Source organism: Carlito syrichta, unplaced genomic scaffold (assembly GCF_000164805.1).
Source record: "Carlito syrichta isolate Samal-C Ts95f unplaced genomic scaffold, Tarsius_syrichta-2.0.1 Scaffold313120, whole genome shotgun sequence".
Classification (NCBI taxonomy): Eukaryota; Metazoa; Chordata; class Mammalia; order Primates; family Tarsiidae; genus Carlito; species Carlito syrichta.
In genome coordinates this window covers 889,121-913,288 of record NW_007257216.1, presented here as the reverse complement: position 1 = coordinate 913,288, position 24,168 = coordinate 889,121, and the positions used below count along the sequence as shown (strand labels likewise).

The 24,168-nt window shown below is 43.7% G+C and overlaps 1 protein-coding gene across 3 annotated transcripts in view; it reads right to left on the bottom strand.

Moving 5' to 3' along the window:
* Nucleotides 1–3,444: 3,444 nt before the first annotated feature.
* Nucleotides 3,445–24,168, bottom strand: part of GDNF (glial cell derived neurotrophic factor) — a 25,241-nt gene continuing 4,517 nt past the window's right edge. Inside the window, exons 1-3 of one of the 3 annotated variants that reach the window (XM_021718617.1) lie at nt 24,017–24,089; nt 12,028–12,102; nt 3,445–3,929 (exon numbers count right to left, since the gene is read on the bottom strand). In XM_021718617.1, coding sequence (XP_021574292.1) covers nt 3,445–3,924 — 480 coding nt within the window. In that variant the 5' untranslated portion in view covers nt 3,925–3,929; nt 12,028–12,102; nt 24,017–24,089. Of the gene's footprint in view, nt 3,930–12,027; nt 12,103–23,938; nt 24,113–24,168 lie in introns of those variants that run through there. The other 2 variants (XM_008070143.2, XM_008070144.1) reach the window with 2 other exon arrangements.

The following is a 24,168-nucleotide window of genomic DNA, read 5'->3' as shown; positions in this document are numbered from 1 at the left end:
ATCATGACATATTTTACTTTTTAAAAATATTGTCTGTCTGCCCCCAAATAAAACAACTCCACAGGGGCAGAAATGTTTGCTTTGGCCACTGTTTGATCCCTGATGCCTAGAACTGTGCTGGGTGCAGTGTAGACATACTGTTAAGTCTTGTTGTAAAGAACAATTATGCAAGTTTTTCCAACCTGGCTGAGTAATTGGTTGCTGGGAGTTGATGGGCAAGTCCACTGACCGCCAGTGGGCTGCATGGTGGTGAAGGGGGTGGCTCATAATAAATGTTGGTGGGTGGGCTGCCTGGTTGGATGCATGAGGAAGTATAGAGGCACAGAGAGCGATAGAAATGAGTTTTTATTTGTAAAAAGTTACAAAATGATATTGTACAAAAATAAAGTCTGTAGAGAACTTTGGTTGTATAACACAAACGACCGAGACAGATCAGAGAAGTCAGAACTTCCAAAGAAGTGCCACTCTTACTGTATCAGATGGTAATTGCAATGATTAAGAAAAATCACAAACTTTACCCTTTTGTGGATTTGGTGGAGCAATTTGCTTCCATTAAAACCTGCTTATGCATTATTCACAATAGCAAAAACATGGAACCAACCATGCTGCCCACCGAAAGAGGACTGGATAAAAAAAATGTGGTACATATACACGATGGGATATTACGCAGCCATAAAGAAGGACAAAATTATGAACTTTGCAGCAACCTGGATGGACTTAGAGGCTATAATACTGGATGATCTATCACAGAAACAAAGAACCTTGTAACACATGTTCTCACTCATGAGTGGACCTTGAACGACTATGGTAATACTGTAAGAAAGGGATTGGCAGTAGTGGGAAACTACCAGGAGATGGCCGGGGCAGGATTGGCAGAAGTGAGAAACCGCCAGGGTGTGGCAGCACACCTCATCAACAAGGGTGCCTGCATAATGAACATTTGTATAATCCTGAATTGTACCCCACATATTTAAAATTAAAAATAAAAAAAACCTGCTTATGGTGTGTAGGAGATGCCGAGAACGAGCTGTCAATACCCGTTGGATCCTACAGTCCTTTGGGGCAGGGACTTTCCAGGGGAGCTGGGGGTTGATTGAGGTTGAAATCTGGGACCAGCAGCCATCACATTGGCCAGGATTCTCTGAACTGATGATCCTGGGGCTACAGATAAATTGCACTTCAAGAGTGACCTGACTGCGCCGCGGGTTTGTTACTGTTTTGAGCAGGCTGAGTTTCAGCAAGACCCCAGGGGAGGGTGAGAGTGAAGCCCTTTCCTCTATTTCCCAGTCGTGCAAGGGGAGCTGAGAGGACAAACAGAGGCAGACGGGTGGAGAACTTGGGTCTTTCTTTGGAGGTGAAGGGGGCAATTGCTACTTCTTGATTACTTTGTAAAATTAGCACGTTTATTTGAGGGCGGCCAGTAGGTCATTTAATCGCTAAATCTGTCATACTGTTGTGGCTAACAGCCACTAAGGTGGAGATACATGATCTCCCTGATGAAAATCCCTTTCTGAAAATGTGTAACAAGCTCTAACATAGGACCTAGTGCATCGCTCATGTGTCGGCTGCTAGACAAATCCACAGTCTGGGGCTCGCAGGAGGTGGCTGTTCCCACCCTATGCTTCCTCCCTTCTGACCTCTTTCTTTGTCAAGGTAGCACTCTCAGAGCATGAGGCTCTGTGTATGCAGCTTTCTGGGTGTTTGCCGTGGCTGGGCCAGATACAGCTTCCTCGGCACCCTTCTCAGCCACCTTCTTCCCAGGGTGTACTGGAGCAGCGTCTGTTGACCCCAGGCGACAGCCAAGGGGGCTTGAATATGACGTGGCAGACCCCGCTTCTGGAAGGCCATTGTGTGCTCCTTGGCTGCACTGGGCAGCCGGTGTATATTTCTCAGGAAGGCGGCGGGTGGGCAAGGAGGGAGGAAGGGTCTCCAGAAGTCAGAGCAAAACCTTGGCTACCTGACAGGTCAGGTACTTTACTTCTAGGTCGACATTAAATCCAGGACTACCTACTAAAAGGCATTCAACCTCTGTATATATATGGTTATGCATATCCTAGATAGATATATCTGGAGGGGACTAAGAGCTTAAATACAACAGAAAGTGGAGCCTATGGCGTTTCTGCTCAGTGATGGAGCAACAAAGAAATAAAGCCAAGTGCCAAACGGTCTCCGCACGCCACTCCAGGGAAGGGGGCTGGCTGGAGACACACACCTCAGACATAAATTTTTTCAAAATAAAAATTAGGAAAAATGCTAAAATCCGGGGAAAATTAATGAAAGATTTGCTTAAAAAGGTAAAGTAAGTGATTTTTGCCTGGCAAAAAACTTTTTAATACTTTGAAAAAGCATGGACCCTTGTTCTCAATTCAAATTCCCTTTTGTCACCTTTCTTTGCATTTTGTGAGCACATATACTTTGGCACCTTTGAAAAGAAACTTTAATAAATAAGGGAAAAAAAGAGAAACCCATTAGTGAATGGTAATAAATAACAATAACTTAAATCTCAATAAATATCTTCTCTATATTTCTGTATCTGAAACGGATGCATTGCATCGAGTAGCTTCTCTGGTCACTGGTGACCACACATCAACGGAGCTGGGTATGTAACATCTGTCTCTCTGTAAACCAACAGGCCCGAGGGCTCTCCCTGCCCCGGGGCAGCTGGGGACCTTCCCCACTTCTCTCCTACAAAAATGCTGCTCGTTTCCTGTTTCCAAGGACATAAAGGAAATACCTTCAGGTTTGTTTTTAATCATGAGCACAGCCTTTTTGGTTCCTAGCCAATTTCTTCCCACCCCACACATTGTGTTCAAGATCAATCATCAACCATTCACAAAAATGCTGGTTGTAGTAAACCTCAGGCCTCAACTTTCAAATTAAAAAGTTATAATCTCTTGTGTCTTTGCTGTTTTTTTTCTTTCTTCTCCTTTCCAGGGCATGTCTCCACTGAGTGACAAAAGAATAAACCTTTCTTACTTTCATCAGTAGGACGTAGTGACAAGGAGTGACACCAGGATTACCGTTTCCCTGGTGTCTTCAGACATGTGAAAACAAACCACAGGAGATACACTGGTTTGGCTCTTCGAGTGCATCCGCAACTGTGCCCATGATGGGTGATGGTGGACTGTATCAGCTGAAACGATGGTGACAGCCACGCAGGATCATCAGCCCTGAGCTTCTGGTGACATCGGCTGCTGTCCTGAAGAATCCAGATGGCTGTTTTCTTTCTCTCCTGTCCAGTTTTCTGTAGCTTGATCTCCTTCTACCAGGCTCCCATGATAGCTGCCTTCCTCTTTCTCCTCCTCCTCCTCCTCCTCCTTCTCCTCCTTAGCCTCTGCCTCCTTGGTCCTCATCTTCCATTCTGGGCAAACATTTCCTGGGAACCTTGGTCCCTTCTTTGCACTGTAGCAGGAATGCAATACACAGCAGTCTCTGGAGCCGGAGTCAGATACATCCACACCTTTTAGCGGAATGCTTTTTTAGAGTATGGTAAACCAGGTTGTCATCTAAAAACGACAGGTCGTCATCGAAGGCAATGGGTCTGCAACATGCCTGCCCTACTTTGTCACTCACCAGCCTTCTACTTTTGGATAAGTTTTTTAATATTTTGTCATACGTTGTCTCAGCAGCATCGCAAGAACCGCTGCAGTACTTAAAAATCAGTTCCTCCTTGGTTTCGTAGCCAAAACCCAAGTCAGTGACATTTAAATGTATTGCAGTTAAGACACAACCCCGATTCTTGCCCCTCTGGCCTCTGCGACCTTTTCCTCTGGAATTCTCCAGATTGGCAGCTGCAGCCGGTCGATTCCGCTCTCTTCTAGGAAGCACTGCCATTTGTTTATCTGGTGACCTTTTCAGTCTTTTAATGGTGGCTTGGATAAAATCCATGACATCATCAAACTGATCAGGATAATCCTCTGGCATATTTGCTGTTCAACAAGAAAACAGAAAATGTCACATGAGACCACAATGGTCATTTCAAACAGTCTTCTAGATCAAAGTGCCCCTTAAGTCAGTCAAAATTGGGCCCACAGCAAAACTATCCGCCAGTTAAGCTAAGTGACTACTGTAATCCCCCAAGAACAGACCCTGAAATGCACAGAAGAAAGGTGACTTAGTCGGCGGTGATGACACATTTCCTTGAAGAAAACTAATAAGTGTATTTTTCATTTGAATAACATGTGCCATTTTTAACAAGTCAATAGAGGGGTTATCGTGAATAGGCAGGTCCTCTAAGGTCACTTTTCTAACCTAGCCACGTAATGTAGAGTAGTGACTTTTAAACACGAGGGAGTAGGAAATACCGTCTTAGAGACTGAAAAAAGATGAAGTCTTCCCACATCGCTACTTTCATCTGGAATACCAAGTGCTAGTCCCTGAAATTTACCCTGACTTTGCATGGCTGAGTGGGACAAGAACCTTTCTGATGGAACGAATGAAGAGCTCAGGAACACAACTATATTTTCAAACTTCCTTAAAAAACGTTAAGGAATGGAAAACAGCTTTTATTTCACTGACAAAGAGACTAATTTACCACTTCCTCTGAATAGCATGACTTTAACAAAAAAGCCCAGTGATACAGTATGATGGCATTGAAATGTTATCTGAACAATAAATGAAATGAGGTGCTGTTTGTGGATAGACACAGCCCCAGTTGTTGAGGGTGGGGCGAGGGGGCAGGGGAGGGGGAGATCCAGTCTGTTGCTGGCTGTCCCACAGCCACACAGCTCCCACTCCCCGGCTGCAAGCAGGCCAAGATACGCTCTGGGGAAATCGCATGGAGGAATTATGGGAGATACCAAGATGTCTAACACTTTTGGCAAAAGTACGAATTAGCAATCTCTTGGTGCTTTCTGCTGTATTTAGCTTTTGCATTGGCCAATCGAGTAAGAGAAAAATAACTATTGGGACAATTCAATAACTTTCTACTGAATTCAATTCGATAACTCTTTTCTTTCTAAAAGAGGAAAGCAATTCAAATACATATTTATTAGGTATTCGGCCTTTTTTGCTCCCCTCACCTAATTTTTAGATAATTTAGTATGTCTAGATTTATAAGTGGCTTAGAGAAATGTACTTCAGAAGAGTTGTTAGCAAGAGTAAATGTTTTGTGCCAAGGCTGTGTTAAAGCAAAGAAAGATTACATTGTGTCGAACTTATGTCAAATTGTTTTGTCATAAACCTAACCTATTTGTTAAAACATGTTAGGTATCCTAGTGTGTAGAACAAAATCTAGCCAATTGTGTATATAATGTATGATGTGTGATAATGAATAGATTAGAGACTGGAATCCCTAGAATGTTTCCTTGCTTGATAGCTGAAATTTAGCATTGACTGGTTCTGTGCACAGAAGTCACATAGCTGCTTCCACCCTGGCTGAAAGCCCCATCATCTCTTGCCTGGATGGCTGCAGTAGCCCCTGAATTGGCCTTTCTCATTCCACCCTTAACCTCCTTCAATCTATTTTCCACCCAGCACCCAGAGGGATACTCTTAAAATGTGAACTCAGATCACACCCCACTCTGTTCAAAACCCTCCAATGACTCCCTGTTTCTCTTGAAGTCAAAGCAGAAGCCCATCTTTCACTAAAGGCCTCACCTGACCAGGCTATCTCCTCTCTTCCAGCCTCCGTTACCACTGGCCCCCTCTTTTCCTTCTCCTATTATTTCCTCCCCTGCAGCTACCCTGCTTTTCCTACTGTTCCTCAACACAGGACTCCTCAACCTCAACACCATTGACATTTTGGGCAGGATCCATCATTCCTTGTTGTGAGCGGTTGTTTTGTGAATTGTAGGGCATTTAGTTGTATCCCTGGCCTCTACCCAGGAAGGCCAGCAGCATGCCCCCATCACGGTCATGACAAACGAAAGCACCTCTAGACACCGCAAATGTCCGGTGGGGACAAAATCATCTGGATCGAGAGCCACAGCTCAAACACATCCAGAGACGTGGGGCCTTTGTGCTGATTGCCCCCTCATCCCGTGACAACTCCCACATCTCCTTCAAGTCTTTGCTCAAATGTCACTATGAACAAGTCCCACCCTGATCTGCCTGTTTAAAACACAATCCTAATTCAGATCTCCTGCTCCCTGGCACCATAATCCTTAGTACATTCTAACAGACGATCTAGCTTCCTTCTTGAGTTTGTTATTTATTGTCTGTCTTCTCTGATAGAGAGTCAAACCCAGGAGGAAGAAACTTTGTCTTGTGCACTGGTGGATGGATCCCCAGTGCTTAAAGTAGGGTCTGGTCCATGGAGGCCTTAATAACGGTTGCTTGAATGAATATAATCACGAGGGGAAAAAACGAGTTCTTAATTTTTCATGGGGACACCAGAACTTCATCATTATGAAATGAAAGGCTCCCAAATAAACAGCCCACATCACTTGGATGTTCTGTCCTGAATGGCACAGTCATTGCCCTTCTGAGAACTGAAGAATCATCTCCAAACCGACTTTCCCTCCCTGGCTCCCTGCAAGTTTATAGCCTGAACTTTGATGGCCCTCCTGGGTCTTCCAAAGTGCTCTCCTAACTGGAGTGACACCTTTTCAAGGGGCAAGGGAGAGTGGAAGAACATTCTTATTTGTTCTTCCCTTTGGATTGCTTTCTAACTGAACTTCCCTTAGGAATTTTTCATTAAAAACAAAGCAACACAATTTAAATCACTCTGATTTAAAGAAACAAACTACTCATTTTTAAAAAATGAACTGCTTATGCTATTTGTGATTTCTTTCAGTAATAAGTTGTTAAAGAGGAAATAAATGCAGGTTTACCCAGTTTCAAAAACTATGCTTGTAGAGAAATTCGAACTTTTAAAACAGATATTTTAGGGGTGATGAATCAAAGTACAAAAGAGTCTTCAAATTCCCCCCCCAAAAGACTCTTTGTTTTACAAAAGGACTCAAACCATGGGCTCTATCAAAAAATTCCTTAATAACTCATTAACTTAGGTACCTGGGAACATAGAAAGTTATGACTGATTAACAATTAATCAGAAATGAGGATGAAAAATTACTAAACTTTTAACACAAGCTAACGGAAAAACATTTGCGTTACAGAAGCTCAACTTACACTGGTTTTGTTTGTCAGATAAAAAACAGAATGCCCAGTTAAATTTGAACTTCAGGTAAATTTGTCCAAATCCATAGCATGTACACATCAAGAGTGAATGACAATATAAACTATGAACTTTGGGTGATTGTGATGTGCCAGTATAGGTTCCTCAATCGTAACAAACATCCCACTCTGGTGGGGCTGTGGATAATATGGGATGCCACGCATGTGTGGGGACACGGGGGTGTATGGGAACTCCCTGTCCCTTCCTCTCAATTTTGCTGACAATCTAAAACTGCTCTAAAAAATATAGTCTAGGCCAGGAGCAGTGACTTACGCCTGTAATCCCACCACTTTGGGAAGTAGAGGCAAGATAATTGCCTGAGCTTAGGGGTTCGAGAACAGCCTGAGCAACATGGCGAGACTTCATCTCTACAATAAATCACAAAAACTAGCCAGATGTGGTGGCATGCATCTGTAGTTCCAGCTACTTGGAAGGCTAAGGCAGAAGGATTGCCTGAGCCCAGCAGGTTGAGGCTGGGGTGGCTGTGAGTGTGCCACTGCACTTCAGCCTGGGTGACAGAGTGAGACTCAGATTAAATAATAAAACAAACAAACAAATAAATAAACAAGTCTAAGGTCAGGCGCAGTGGTAATCCCAGTAATCCTAGCACTTTGGGAGGCTGAGGTAGGAGTATTGCTTGAGCCCAGGAGTTTGAGACCAGCCTCAGCAACATAGCAAGACCTCTTCTCTACAAAAAAAAAAAAAAAATTAGCCAGGCATCATGGTGCGTGCCTATAGTCCCAGTTACTCGAGAGGCTGAGGTGGAAGGATCACCTGAACTCGGGAGGTTAAGGCTGTGGTGAGCTGTGATGGTGCCACTGTATTCTAGCCTGGGCAACAAAGAGACTTTGATTTAAAAAAAAAAACTTTAAAAAAAAAAAGGCTTCCTGGCATGTGGCTAATGAGAACTCCTCCTCCCTTTGATGAGAAAATCTCCCTCATAGCTTGTTGCTAATGTGGAACTATTATATAATTCTCAAGTTCAGGCTGTAGGCAACTCCTATTTAGATAAAGGGATTTTTTTCTTCTTTTTTTTCTTCATCTTCTTGAAAAATAGGACAAACAACAAATATTTATGTTTGAAGTTTTACATAGATGTGAATTCTGGAAACCAGGAAAGAACAACCTTGTATTTTTCAAACCATAGAGCAATAGGCTTGTCTTTTCCAACTAAATTCTAATACGAGGCCTCTGGATGCCAGTTGAGTTCATTCATAGACAGAACCTCAATTTATCAATGTGAGGCATTGGGGGGTAGGGGGGTTAGGAGCCATGCACTCTGCAGAGAGGTACTGGGAAACCTCATTGAACCTGTCCTTAAGAATTCTGCAGGTCAGGCTTGGTGGCTTAGCCTGTAATCCTGGCACTTTGAGAGGCAGAGGCGAGTGGATTGCCTGAGCCTGCAGGATCAAGACCAGCCCGGGCAACTTGGTGAGACCTCTTCTGTACAATAAACCAAAAATTAGCTGGGCATGGTAGTGCGCACCTGTAGTTCCATCTGTTCAGAAGGCTGAGGCAGAAGGATCGCTGGAGTCCAGCAGGTCTATGCTGGGGTGGCTGTGAGTGTGTCACTGCACTCCAGCCTGGGCGACGGAGTGAGACTCTGACTCAAAAGGAAAAAAAAAAAAAAGAATTCTGCAGAAGCTTCTAACTTATCCCAGGCAAGAAATTCCTGGAGACAACTGAGAAGCCCACAGGTGCCTCAATCTTCCAGGAATTCACTGAGCTGAGGGGACAGAAGAGGGGTTTGGGTTTGTATTCATTCCCTAAGTTAAGACTTACTGGTGTATCTCCTTCTCCATCCTATAAAAGACTTGGTAGAATGTCAGATACACAAAACAGCTCTCATTAATATTAACTTTGATAGTAAAATACTTGGAAACCACAAAAGAGGAGCATCTTTAAAAAAAAAAAAAAATAGATCAAACACCTGCTCATTTCCCAGACCCACTTGGAGGACATATCTTCGAAAACATGTCCATCTAAAAGCTAAAGTTTCTGAAAAATCAAAATGCTCAGATGCATTTATGTCATCTTTCAGAGCGCAACCAAATATTTTGGCATTATTCTATTTAAAATATTTTAACTTTCATGTGTCTTTTGTATAAACAGTCTTCTTTAAACAAACAAAACCTTGTACTGGGGCACGACTCTGGGAACAAACCGTTCACTGCAAGGACTTTGCCTCCCTTGATTATGGGGAAAAAAATAGTAATGTCACCTCAGGAACAAAGCACTGAGTGACTATTTTGTGAAGTCAATTGAGTTTTTATAGGAACAATGGCGAGGGCTCCGAGTACTCTCTTTAATAGCTGAACTAAAAATTACATAATTCAAAATGTTATCTTGGTTAAGCTGGCATCAGTGAACAAAATATTTTTCTAAAATGTCAGATTTCTCTTAGAAACCGTACAGGTTAACTATATTTTAATCAAAGGGTAATTTTTATTTTCGCAGCTGGGTTGTCTCCCTCCCCACATGGACAGGTAAGGAGTCTAAGCTGGCCTTCAGCCTAAGTCTTCAACCTGTGGGCCGGACAGGGAGGCAGCACAAGGTTGTCTATGAAGGAAAAAGCAGCGAGGACAGGACTCTGCTCAGCATGGGAGTGGGCCCAAAGATGCAGGAAGATCTAGGAGGCTCTGAGTGCACCAGGGAAGAGGAGGCCTGACCCTAGTACCCAAAGCACCCCTCTCTCAGAGAAAAGGTCTTCCAGGCCATGCTTGAGATCGGCCTGAGCCACACTGGGTAGATGCAGGGGCTCCAGAGAGTAGGCCCAGGGAAGTAGGCCCTCTGGGAAGGAACAGCCTATCTACCTCACTGTAAAGTGTCAACCATCTGTGTCTGGAAGGATGAGGGATAATGTATTGAGGTTTACAGAGGTGAACTGCTATCTAGCCAAGGACACACAGGTGAAAGGTACATCGGGATCAGAACCCAAATGACCTCTAGGTAGTGCCCAGTTCTGAGATGGGGCTGGATGGGGGTGGGAGGCCACAGAATGCTGCATGGGGTCTGCTGAGGTACAGGGCAGTCTGTCCTGACACATAGTGCTTTCCATGAAAACCTGTTCACAGACAGAAGGAAAATGAAAAACTCCCTGAAGGTGGGAGACATTTCATCTAATATTCTTTACCTACCTACACTGCAGGTAAAGTACAAATCGTTCGGTGGGCCAAGTATTTGAAAAGTAGACGTAGCCAGGCTCAGTGGCTCAGCCTGTAATCCTGCGTCTTGGGAGGCTGAGGTGAGTGAATTGCCTAAGCCCGCGGGTTCGAGACCCACCTGGGCAACTTGGCGAGACCTCATCTCTACAATAAATAAAAAAATTAGCCGGGCATGGTAGGGCGTGCCTGTAGTTCCAGCGACTTGGAAGGTTGAGGGGGAAGGATCGCCGGAGCCCAGCAGGTTGAGGCTGCGGTGGCCGGGAGCGGCCACTGCACTCTAGTCTGGGCAACAGAGTGAGACTCCAACTCAAAAAAAAAAAAGAAAAGTAGATGTTCTCTCTCTCTCTTTATACATATACATACATATATGTGTCTACACATAGTTACACATGCAAAATTGTATATAAAAGAAAAGATCAGTTTAAGAGTGATAATTCACAGGAAGAATCCCAACTAGTGTCATTATTTCTGGAATAAGTTATTTTTATTCTTTCAATATGATACAAACATAATATTGAAATATTAGCCTGAGGCAGAAAGATCGCCTGAGCCCAGGAGGTTGAGGCTATGGTGAGTTGTGACTGTGCAACTGTATTCCAGCCTGGCTACAGAGTGAGACCCTGACTCGAAACAAAAATAAAACAAAAGCAAAACAAAACAAAATGAACTCATGGCTGGGTCTTACCTTTAAAATTCTTCATATTACAAAATCACACCAAGCTATACCTTAAATCACAGCTTCCTTGAAGCACCTAAAAATATGACCAAAATAAAAGTGGAATTGAGGCCTACATTGACACAACATTAATTTCAAGCCTGACAACATCCATGCAAGGGTAAAGGGGGGATCGATTATTATTCCCCACTTTACAGCTCAGGAAGCTGAGGCTCATAGAAGACCAATATTCGCTCAAGTCCACATGACTGGTAAATGTGGACTCCATTGGCTCCCTTTCAAAGCTCAAACGTGTTCTGGTGCGACATGCTGCCTTTTTGTTTTTAAATAAAACATTCTACCACAGAGCTTTTTAAGACTTGTGGCATATGGTGATTTACTCTGAAACAAGTGTAAGATGTTAGTTTCACCTGCATATATTTACCGAAGTCAGAACAGGAAATGAAAAATACACTTTCTGTTGAAAAATTCAGCATGAACTTAAATACATGAAGTAGATCTTAAGGCTAGGCTTCTGGGGCCACAGAACACAGTAAATTGTCTCCCAAAAGGGAAAAGCCGTGCCAACCAGGGGCGACTCTCCCGTGTCCTGTTCTTGCATATCACACTAAGGCGGATCTGGCCATTTCCCAGTTAAAGCCGGAAAAGCAGCAGCCAGCAGCGGTGGCAGATTCAGACAGAGAGGCCCCGTCTCCGGAAGCTCCTCAAACTCACCCTGGCACCAAACGACAAGGCTCTCGCTGCAGAGCTGGAGAGGCCAGAGTCTTGGATTCCAGTCCTGGGTCGGTCTCTGACCAGTCGCGTGACCTCGGATTTGTCGTTTAACCCTTCTGAGGTCAACTTCATGGTTTCTGGAGCCCTCCCCTGATCTAAAGCCCTTAAAGTACGAACGGTCTAAGTCTTGGCCGGAAAGTGCTGGCAGACATGGGTTTTCAGTCACCTCTGTTAGAGACAAGACTACCTCCGGCTGATGGCCTAGTAGCATTCAGCTCAGCCACCACCATCAGGGGCCCCAGGACACTCCACAGGAGGTATTTCAGGACCTTGCAGTACTCAATCTCCTTGGTTACCTCTTGGCTCAATGTCTCTGCTACATTTGAAATAATCATCACAAATCCTCCCTCAAATAGTCATCTTCCTGTGCCCTATTTCAGAGAGGTGAAAAGATGTGTAGAAAGGACCTTGTATCTGCATCTGAAAACATCCCGATTCTAGTGTGAGAAACTCTTAAACCACCATTAACATCTGTAAAAACAGAGATGGACCCAATGACCTCTTAAAGGAAGTACTATGTTCACATGCTATAATTCCTCAGTCTCTATCACCCAAAAGTCACACACTGAACTTGCCATTTTCTTAAAATCTCTATTTTATTCATTTCTGTGATTGCTGCTTCAAGTATGTTTAGGTCATATCCAGCTCATGTCTCCAAGGCTAAAACTGCCCGCTGCAAACTGGTACAAAATGGATCATGAGGGCCCCACAGGTTTGTTCTTGAAGCTGATCTACAGGCTGTTAAACTTTGCTCTTATTTGACCTTCAGGGACCCCTAAAATGTGCAGCATGAGTCCGTGAGAATGTTCTAGTTCTCTGAAAAATTTTGTTATCTGCTACTATTCAAAAGTGATGATTTACCATTCATTTGAACTAATTAAAAAAAAAAAAAGCCCAGAGGTTACTAAACACTGAATGCTTATGCATCTTATATTATGTAATGATCATTCTTGTTTTCCTAGTTTGGACACAGAGACTTCATCTAGCGTTAGGTAGACTGGCCTGATCATAGGCTGCTCTTGGGTTAACCTCAAGAGGGGTCCATAGCATCTATTTTCCTACAATCACCAGCTAAGGCAATTTACTAAGTCATTGTGACCATTTCCAGAGCTACCAGTGCATTCTCTCCATGACCAGTGGTTTGTTGACAATAAGGCATGACATTGGTTTATTTGAAAAGTATTTGAGTTGTAAAAACACCAGTGTTTTGTTGTTATAAAAAAGCATTTCTGGATTCTCTCAAGGCAACAGAAAAAGGCCAAGCAGAATACAAAGCACTTCAGAATATGGAAAAAGGAGTCCAGGGTATACTTTTAAAGCCACTTTGCCCACCAAAATGCTGTCTTATTTACCATCTCCACCTACTCTGACCAACATTGCACACACTTACTAGTTATACTGTATCAATAAACTGTTATCCCATAGTTTAACAAAGAATATTTCTAATAAATGTACTGCAAATTACCCCATAAATACAAACAGCCAGAAACCCCACTCAGGGAGAGACAGACAGTATATTCCTCTTGCTACTCAGGCTCTGCTTGCCTTGTTCTGATTTCCATGTATGTGGTCCATACTTTTATTATAGTTATGCTAATACTTTTATACTAATACAACATGGTCCCCCTGGAGGGAAAATGTCCACTCTTCTGCTTTTAAGTCAGGAAAACACCCAACAGGGTGTTCATTTGTTAGCTAATCCATGAACACCTGGTGTGAGCTAAAAGCACTCCACAGTCAGTAATAAACACCCCATGCTAACAAGCACACGCCATGAGCTCTGCTGCTGCCCTTATAAAAAAACTTAACAGGGAAGGGCGAGAACGTTACCCCGTAAAATGCAGTGTGCAAAAAACCACTAGGGAAAATAATCCCTTGTAGTGTTATCAGAGGCAGGTGGTTGTGGGGGTGGGAGAAGATTCCAAAAGAACCTGCTAAAAAGCCTCTCCTTTCTCCTTCCTGCAAATCCTGCCCTCAGCCCAAGAGACTACAGATCCCCAGTGGGCTTCTGCACTCAACTTCCCTCAGCCCTTTCCAGGGGACCATCTGTGGAAGAAGAGGAATGTTGAGGACCTAAGTAGTTTGGACAAGAAAAAGAGATTATGACAGGAAAACAGAGGTTGAAAAAAATGTTATTTATCATTTGAATTTGTTTGACAGACTCCTATGGTCAGATATGAGAAGGGACTTTCTACCCCCAGTGAATGAATTTACTGGAGTCTCAGACTCGCAGGTAATCAGATATGGGCATCATTCTAAAACAACTTCATTTGCCAAACTTCATTCCCTAATTTTTCTCCTTGCTGACTTTATGCCGCAGTCAGAAGGGTTACATCTGAGTGTCTTGGGCTGACAGGAAGAGATCTTGTACAGATGGTGACAAGCATGAATGTTGGAGGGGTTTGACCCTGTAAATCCCAATTTCCTCAACTTTAAAATGGGTGTAGTCACACCTTTACCTTTGGGTTAAAATTAATATGATAATATAAGAAAAGACTTCAGTTCAGTGCATTTTGCAAATGGTGTCTAAAGTAAGTCAATATGGTTGTCACTTCTGGGATAGTTCTTTAGTTGACACAGGGACAAACAGCACAAAGATCAACTCTACAATCTCCAGACAAAGCAAGAATATCCCAAAGGGGATCCAGACACTGGTCCCTTTCTACTCTAGCATATTGTACAGAGAAGAGATCTCTGTCCCGGGTCTCAAGCGACTGGCATGGTGGTCTGTGGGCAGAATGCGCAGGCCTGTCTTGGAAGTCTGGGCTGCCTCGCCTATGTTCCTTGAAATGTCTATGATAAATCACACCAACGTCAACAGATTCCACAACCCATGAACAGTAATTTTGTGTCCACTCTGGCAGGGATCCCTAGTCCCCAGGTCATGGACTGGTACTGGTCCATGGCCTGCCAGGAACCAGGCTGCATAGCAGGAGATGAGCAGCCGGTGAGCAAAGTTCTGTCTGCTGTCAGATCAGCAGGGGCATTAGATTCTCATAGGAGTGTGAACCCTATTGAGAATTGTGCATGCGTGGGATCTAGGTTGGGGCTCCTTATAAAACTCTAATGCTTGATGATCCAAGTTGGGGCTGAGGTAGTGATGCTAGCACTGGGGAGTGGCTGCAAATACAGATTAACATGAGCAGTGAGATTTGCATGCACAAACCCCACGCCCCCAGTCATGGAAAATTATCTTCCATGAAACCAGTCCCTGATGCCAAAAATGTTGGGGACCACTGCACTATGATTTGGAGCAGTGTCTTCACACTGAAGCATGTGTCCCTCTGGGGGTACACGAAGACTTTCTGCAGTGCCTGTGGGTGGTTTTAAGGGAATCAGTGTCCATTTCCTCAACTTCAATATGTGCTGTGTCCTAAAACTGAGAATGCTCCTGCTGTGGTTCTCCTTGTCCAGGTCCCCTTTTCCAGTTCATTACCAAAAAGATGGTGTGCTCCTTGCCCATCTCACTCATTCCACTGTGGGCCCTGTCCAGGCAGAATCACCTTTAGGTGCCATACGAAGGTCTTTGGGAATGCGTGGCTTCTTGGGAGAAACTGGTATCGGGTACCTCCTGATGTGAGGACACAGTATCACAAACATGGTATTACAAGGATGTTTACCTGGATCCACTCATGTGGAAATAACCAAAATCTAAATGGAAGGACAGTCTGGGAAACAGTAGGTAAGGGAGCCCAGACTTTTCAAAAATGTCAACGTCATGGGAAAAAAATGGGAACCATTCCAGATTAAAGGAGAATAAAGAGACCAGACGGTCAAAGGGAATTTTGTGGTCCTGGATTAAAAAAATAAAAACAAGAATGAAAAAACATAAAGGACACTATTGCCACAGTTGAGGAAATTTGAATGTGGACTATCTGTTGAATAATAGTATCATGCTAAATTTCCTGAGACTGCCCACCGAACTGTGGTTAGATAAGGGGGACCCCAAAAAGCCTGGAATTATCTTTTGGAGGGCATCTCCTTGTAGTATAGGCTTCCCATTCTAGGAACCCATTGGCACCAATGTACCAGTTAGTGTTGTTGTGAGAGACTGTGTTAAGCTTCAGTTAAGCTAAGTTTTTTGAGATTCTTTCTTTCACCCATTGACCCATTTTATGGTGGGTGATTGATGAGCACACCTGCTAACGCTGCACTGAGTGTTCAGCAGTTTTTGATTAAAAAACGGCATGACTCCTATGCCCCACCATCCTTATTCACCCAATCTTGCCCGAGTGACTTTTTTTTTGCTTCCCCAGATGAAAAAAGTCCTCAAGGGGAAACATTTTGCTGATGAGGAAGAGGAAAAACAAAAGATGACAGAAGTACTAAAAGGTATCAAAATTGACAAGTTCAAAAACTGTTCTGAGCAGTGGAAAAAACATCTTGATAGGTGTATTGCATCAAATGGAGAGTACTTTGAAGGTGACTGAAGTTTAAACATGTAGGAATAAATACACGTTTTTTTAAATGAGTAAATTCCTTTTTTTGGGATTCCCTCTCACATAAGGCATTGTCTTATTCTTAGAAGGCACATGCTGAAATATTTAATGTTCCAATGTTTACAACAAATTCTCAAATAGTTCAGAAAAGAAAAGAGGCAAAATGCTAAAAGGTCAATTGGTGAAGGGTATATGGGTATTCATTGTTCCATGAACATTTACTGAAGGAGATAACCAAACTCTGCTTAGGCAAGCCAACTCCTATTCCCACTGAGGCCTTCGCTCCAGCATTTGAGCAATTACACCTGGTATCCATGTGGTTGACCTCCCTTCCAGGGCAGAATGGGAGTGATCCAAGAACTAGTATCTCCTACAAGGTCTTGAAAACACTATCTGCCTCTCAGGAACCTGGGGAGACCCTGCTTTGTTGCAAAGAGTTAGGAATCCTTTTCTCGTTGCAAAAATCATCAATATTATACCTTAGAGAAATTCACATTTCTCTTCTTAAAACGTCCTGATCTGGACTTTGAAGTAGCCTCATAATAATACTAGGCCCACTGTGACCCAAGTGGAAGTTTTAAAAAAAGGGCCTAAAGGAAATGTAATACTCTATGTGTCTTCTTTTGATTCGCTTACTTGTTTGATTGTCCTGGAAATCTGTGTTTCAGGGTAAGTGAGTGCATTTTCAGTAAGCCAGATGTCTGTGTTTTCTTAATCTACTACTACTATGGTACACAGCGTGTAAAGTTAAGAAATGTTGGCTTTGGCACTGGAAGTTTAAGATTTAAATTCTGGCTGCACCACTTACTAGGGTTGTGATCTGGAACTTCTCTCTAGGTCTCATTTCTTCTCCCATCAAATGGGGATAATAGCTTCTTCTCTTGTCCAAGAGAACTCAGACTCATTCGATTTCAGGACAAGATGGAAATCTATTTGTTATGAGGTGCTATGACATTAACCTTAACATTAAGTGTTTATTTGCAGATATTCACTTACTTGAGGGTTAACTGGTTGATTCAATTGCACCTATGCCTAGAAGCTTTTAAAAAATAAGATTACAATGTTTCAAAATAAAAGACATGCCTATGCTAGGGACTCCCACTCATGAGCAACCAGGGTATTTAGGTAACTTCTGCTGCAGGACAGCTTTGAAGCAAGAGTTCGCTTGCTGTCACCTGCCTGCTTCAGAGGTGTCTGACTGCTATATGAAACAGAAAATATCGTCTCTTCCTGGATTTTATGGCATCACATAATCTGGTTATCAGCTACCAAGATATCTTAAATTTCTCACCACTTCTCAGCCTCTTCCTAGTCCTCAAAGACTGGTGTTTCCTTCTCCTTGTGCCCACAAGCTACACCTTCCTCATATCATGGTCACAATTTTTCCCATATTGTTCCCTAGTCTGGAATGTCCCTCTTGCCTTTTCTCTCCCTTTCCTCAATCATACCAGGTCAAATTCTCCCTCTTCCCTGCATTCATTCGTGCGATGATTGCCAGATCTCAGTGATCTCTCAGGACAGATGTATCTATCTATCTAACTGTCTACCCATCCATTCATCTGCCCACTCACCTACCTACGGTTTACAACTAGATCACATGCTATTCAAGGTCAAAATTTAGCTTTTGGAGGCTGCAAAGCACCTAGCACATGAAAGATATTTAATACTTGCTTCTTGATTGAGTTCAAGTAATTAATTAAATAACAAGTACTTTAATCAAAAGAAGGTGCTATGCCATGAGTGCCAAATAAACAAAAATCAAAGGGACATCAGGAGGGAAAATATCAGATAGCTTCTATTTTTATATCTGCTAAAGTAGAGTCTTTTGAGCATATCACTTAGGCTCTTGGAACCTAAGGGCCTAAAACTGGCTAATTCAAATTCAGCCTTAAATAGATTTCTCTTTATTTTTATTTATTTATTTTTATTTTTTTAAGTTGGAGTCTCACTCGGTCGCCCAGACTAGAGTGCAGTGGCCGCTCCGGGCCACCGCAGCCTCGCCTGCTGGGCTCCGGTGATCCTTCTGCCTCAGCCTTCCGAGTAGCCGGAATTACAGGCATGTGCTATCACGCCCGGCTGATTTTTTGATTTATTGTAGAGATGAGGTCTCGCTGCCCAGGCGGGTCTCGAAGCCGCGGGCTCAGGCAATCCACTCACCTCAGCCTCCCAAAGGCACGGGATTACAGGCTGAGCCACCGAGCCCGGCTATTTTTTTCTATTTAAATCAGTTTTCAGGTTGAAGTTTAAATAGATTTCTCTAAACAGCAACAGTTTGAAACAGGTTTCCAGATTGGGGCCAGGGTGGTTGTCCATCTCAGATCTCAAAAAAGGAATCAGGACCTCCTAAAAGAGTTGGGTGTGCCATTTCTTGATTCCAAGAGTCCCTTTTCAGCTTGCGTAGTTACTTTACTATAGTACTGTTCATTCATACAGTCCCTAGGCAATGAGAAGAAATAGATAGATAGTGCTTGTTTATTCTGAATTCTATTATCTCATAACATTACAGCTGAAAGCTTAACATTTAACCAGCTTGCTGTGCTAGATGCTTCCTTAGCTATATAATGGTGGGTTGACAGTTTACTAAGCGTTTCTTTGCTGGGTTTATGAAACATCTTAAGCTGTAGGCCCAGCTGGGATAATTTAAAACAGAAACTCTCCATTTCAATACAGGTAGCCTCCAATCCACAACCCTCTTATCACTTACAAAGAAGGATCTTCCCTTGCCTTGGCTGTCTTCTTCCCACAGGGGAAAGGGGTCTCCCTAACATGACCATGGGAGTCTGGTGGGAAAAATTCCATAGGAAATATGTGGGCTTAGCAACTGAGGAAGAGACAGAGCCGTGAAACCTGGGAAGAGCCAGGGGCAGCTGACCCAGGGGCAGAATCCCAGGCAAGCTTGGCCTGCCTACGTGCTGACCAACTAGCTGTGGGGCCCAAAATAGCCTCCCCGCAAGGCCTGCATTTCTTTCACTGTCAGTACTCTGTTGTGCTGCTGAAATTCCACCATTTAGAGCAGGATCCTGGCAGATGTCATGACGGAAGAAGGGAGTTCACTGGGTGCCCAGGGAGGGGCCATTGGAAGTAGGAGGGTGGCAAATAACAATGGCATCCCTATTTATGGAGCACAGGCCTACCCATCAGTATCTCATTTAATCCTTCCATCAACCCCATGAGGCAGGTGTACTATTATCCCAACTTTACAGATGACGGAACGGAGGCTTAAGAGATGTAACAGTAGTCAAATCAAGTATACATGTTGAAACTGTGTTACTAATAAACTCACCATCTATATTTTTTGCTATCTATCTATCTATCTATCTATCTATCTATCTATCTATCTATCTATACGAGTGATGTTAAGGAGCAGCCTTTTGGCTTAACATTTTGGTTAAGTGGCAAGATCCAAACCCTTGTCTCATCTGAATGCATTACCTTGCACTCTGACTTGTCCCACCTCCCTGTTTTCTTGTTCTGTGACTTCATTCTGCAGATTATGGGACATGGCACTCAGGGCAGAGACCCTCGCCTGGTACTATTCTGAATTATGGTTCAGTGGTTTGATGGTTTACATAGATTTTTGTGGACTAGCCTGAGAATTGAATAGCTTGACTTAAAAGATTATTTCTTTAGGAAATATCTGTGACCTGCTGCCAAACTGGTAGAATATTATCTCATCATATTATAAGTTGGGAATTACCTGTAATTACAACTTAACAGTGCTCAATGTCCCTTCCAGTCACACACAAAATTAAGCCAAATTTACCAACCCAGGGTCCCTTCATGTTCAGTTTTCATGTGTACTGCATGTGTACGTTTAGTAGAAAGCATGTTCCATGAGGGTAGGGACTTTTGTCTATTGGGGGTATCAAGGTTTCCCTAGCATGTCAGTGCCTGGCATACACAGGCATATAAATTTAACTATTTGTTGAATGAATATGTGCATTTGGATTGCAAGACTTCAAAACCCCATGCACTCTATGCTTTCACTTGTGAACTATATTTCAAGTTGAGATGGGGACTAGGACTACTATGAACTAACCCTCAATTCAGACCACCTTGTGCAACACTAAGTCATTAGTTGAAGACCTCCCCCTGCATATAAAGTGTCTTCCTCTTCCCATGTAAAGTGAATGTCAGTAGTTTGGAGGAAGCTCTGATTCTGGCTTCAGCAGACCCACCTCCTGCCATCATGGAACTCCGGCAATATGGACAAGTTGCTTTACCTCTTTTGGTCTCTAGACCAGAAGAGGTTTCCTTTCAGCTCTAAAATACAATGACATCTGCAAGCTTTATCTCGTAGAGTTTCCATACCTGTTCTAATCTCTGTTTGGAGAAGATACTGGCAAAAAGAGAAATAAACCAAAAAAATGACTAAAGATAAATGTCTTGGGTGTCCCAAAAGGAACATCACAAGTCCTTGATTTAGACAAGTTAGAAGTTGCTACATGGCCAGTTACTTTATAGCCAACCTCTAGGCAAGCACATTAGAAAATTATGAATTATATTTGGCTAGCTCCTACTGAGATAATACTAGAAATAGAATTCTGGATGTTTCTTTTATGTGGGAACCAGCAGAACACATGCAATCTCAAAGGTGAGTGTGCAAACCAGGTATAGTCCAGTCCCCCTCTGAAAACAGAATTACTATTACTGTGGCACAAAAGATCTTTTGCTCAATCAGTAAGTTACAAGCATTTGGAGGGAACCAGAGGAACCAGAGTTTATGGTACTTTCTATTTTTAAATGAAACACAGTGACTTAATGTTTTTCTACATAAGTCTTAACCAGTTGCACCATGTACAGTGCAGGATATAAATGTCAGCACTGTGACAGGGGCGTGTTGACACTGGTTGACTGTTCAAAGTCTGCAGACTGTCATTATTTTGCCTTCCCTGCACTGACAGCTTGCTACTGACTTGAACATACCTGGAAAGAAGTCAATTTGGCTTAGAATGCAGCTCAGTTTCTCTCTGGGAACATTTCTCTTTCAGGTTTCCTCTGGGAGCTATTGGGTCTTCCCATAGATAAAACAGAATGGGGTGTGTTCTGCTGGTTCAAATGTAAATAGAGTAGTCAGAATCCTGTCCATTGATGACTTAGTTTTGGAAAAGGGAAGTATTCCCTCCCCCCACGACATTACCCCCCCCCCAATCAGTGTTAACCTGCTTGTTTTGTGACTGGCTGTACCTTATATGAGCTACAGATTTTCTTAGGGTATTATCAAAGTCATAGTGATTTAACCCTGGCTGCACAGTAGACTATTCTGGGGAACACCTAAAAACTCAGATGCCTAGGCCAAACCCCAAACCAAGTAAATCAGAATCTGGGGTGAGGTCCAGCATCATTAATTTTTAAAGTTTCTCAGGTGATTCCAGTCTCTTTTTATGCATCTCTTCCCATAAGAAGATTAGGACAGAAGCGTAAAGGCCAAGGGGCAAATCTCATAGCCACTGGTGTTGTGGAGAAGGACAGCCTCCCTTTTTTGGACAGTTACAGATTATTCATTGAGTTCTAAAGTAAGTAAGTAACTTGCTCAAAGTCACAGTTAGTTGAAAGCAGAGCCAGAATCAGGAGTTTAATATTAAATAAGCCTATGTAGACAGAACACTAATATGGCAATTCAACCTCCATGAATTAATCGGCTTCATAATCAGGCACAGTTATCTTTTTCTCCCGGCAATGTCTGAGCTAGACAACTATTATCTGGCACCCTGTTCCTGTCCCTCTCACCTCGGCTGTTCAAATGAATGAACAGACAGTTATTCAGCTGTCATGGGGGCTGCTCAGAAGACAATGACACTAGTAGCATTTTAAGTTTAAATTTCCATTGAAGAAACATTTATGTACACTAAATTTGTGATGGAAAAGAAAGACTTTAAGGATAGGTGGCGGTGGGGAGGACATATAGTTATTGACAAATGCTTGGAACAGGTACTTTAATTTCAAGGGATCGAACATGTTCTATTTCTAACCCTAAATCACTTTTTTTTTTTTTTGAGTTGGAGTCTCACGCTATCGCCCAGGCTAGAGTGCAGTGGCAGCTCATGGCCACTGCAGCCTTCCCTGCTGGGCTCAGGCGATCCTTCCTCCTCAGCCTTCCAAGTAGCTGGAACTACAGGCGCGTGCCATCACGCCCAGCTAATTTTTTGATTCATTGTAGAGACGAGGTCTCACCAAGTTGCCCAGGCTGGTCTCCAACCCCTGGGCTCAGACAATCCTCCCACCTTGGCCTCCAAAAGTACTGGGATTACAGGCATGAGCCACTGCGCACAGCCTAAATCACTTTTGGAGTCTTAACTTGCCTTCAGAGAATTGCACTCTTTCCCCTTTCTTGGGACTTACGGAGAAGATTCTTTCATTGCTGTAATTAAGAATAAAACAAGCACATCACATTCAATGGTTTCCTGTTTGGGTTTTGGGGACTCCTAGCACACTGCTGACTTGTGCAGGACAACTACTATGGCCATGACCACAATACATCTCAAGTGCAAAACAGCTAGAGAAATAATGGGGGTGAAGGTGGGGTGACTGGGGGCGGGGAGTGGTTGTGAGAGGAATGGTCAGGGTGGTGTTTGGGCTACATTACAGCTCACTGCTGCTTTATTTTGGGGTTGTGTCACATTTTCTATTGCTGCCGTTGTTACACTCATACTTCTGCAACAACCTCTATATAATTTGTAATATGCCATCCCTCACTTTATGCCACAAACTTCTGAAGAGCAGAGGGTCAATGATATCAAATAACAATCAAATATACCCTAATTGACTTGCTCCTAAAACAAGTTCATTTTTGAGAGGTAAATCACATACTTATTTTCTAATAAGAATAACCTGGTCTTTTATTTATTTATTTTTTTGAGTTGGAGTCTCACTCTGTCACCCAGGCTGGAGTGCAGTGGCACACTCACAGTCACCCCTGCGTCGACCTGCTGGTAGCCTTTCAAGTAGCCAGCACTACAGGCAAGCGCTATCATGTCCGGCTAATCTTTTGATTTATTGTAGAGACGAGGTCTCACCATCTTGCCCTGGCAGGTCTGGAACCGGCGGGCTCAGGCAATCCTCTCGCCTCGGCCTCCCAAAGTGCCGGGATTATAGGCTTGAGCCACCGCGCCTGACAGAATAACCTGGTCTTTTTTTTCAAGAGTGAGCATTGTCATATGTGGCATGAGTTACAGCTTTCCCCGCCCCCCAGTCCCAGCCAGCACTATTTACGGTTAAGTCTTTCTAGAACCGGAACTTTTCTGAACAGATTTGACACTACACAGATGCTTGTTCTGGAAATTGAGGCCCTTCTGTGTTTTCTCTGTCTCTGGCTTGGTTTTGTGAAAAGCCAGACTCTCTCTTTGCAGGCACGGTTTAAGATGAAAGTGCAAGTTTTCAAAATTAAGCACAACCAGGTAGAGCAAAACAGATCAAAGGTTTTGGAAGAAAGAAAAACCGGAGTGTGTATATAAAATGGGGAAGCGGAGAAAAAGGGACAACTGTGTGTTCCTGTGGTGGTGGCGGTGGGGAGGACATTTGCTCATCGGAACGCTAAGGGGACGGCATAAACATTCTATACCCTCTGTGCTGGGCAAGCCAGCACGTGTCGTGTTCAGGCCAGGCGTGCGCAAGGGGGCCTTGGGGCAGCAGGGAGCAGGCACACACTCCTGGGGGCTTCAACGCCCGCACTGCCTTGGCCGTCGGGCCGGCTCGGGTGCGTGCGGGGGGCAGAGGGGTTCCAGGGGGTCCGCCGGCGGCCCCCCCGCGGGGAGGGAACGGTTCTTACAGTCACTGCTCAGGGCGAAGGGCGCACGGCGGCGGCCGAGGGAGCGGTCTTCGGCGGGCGCCTCGGGAGGCCTCTTACCGGCGGGCAGCGGGAAGGAGGACGCGGTGTGGAGCAGCACCAGGCAGACAGCCACGACATCCCATAACTTCATCTTAGAGTCCCGTGCGGCTGCACCTGCGCGGGCGGGCGGGCAGGCGGTGGGGAAGAGAAGCGCAGAGTGCACGTTAGGC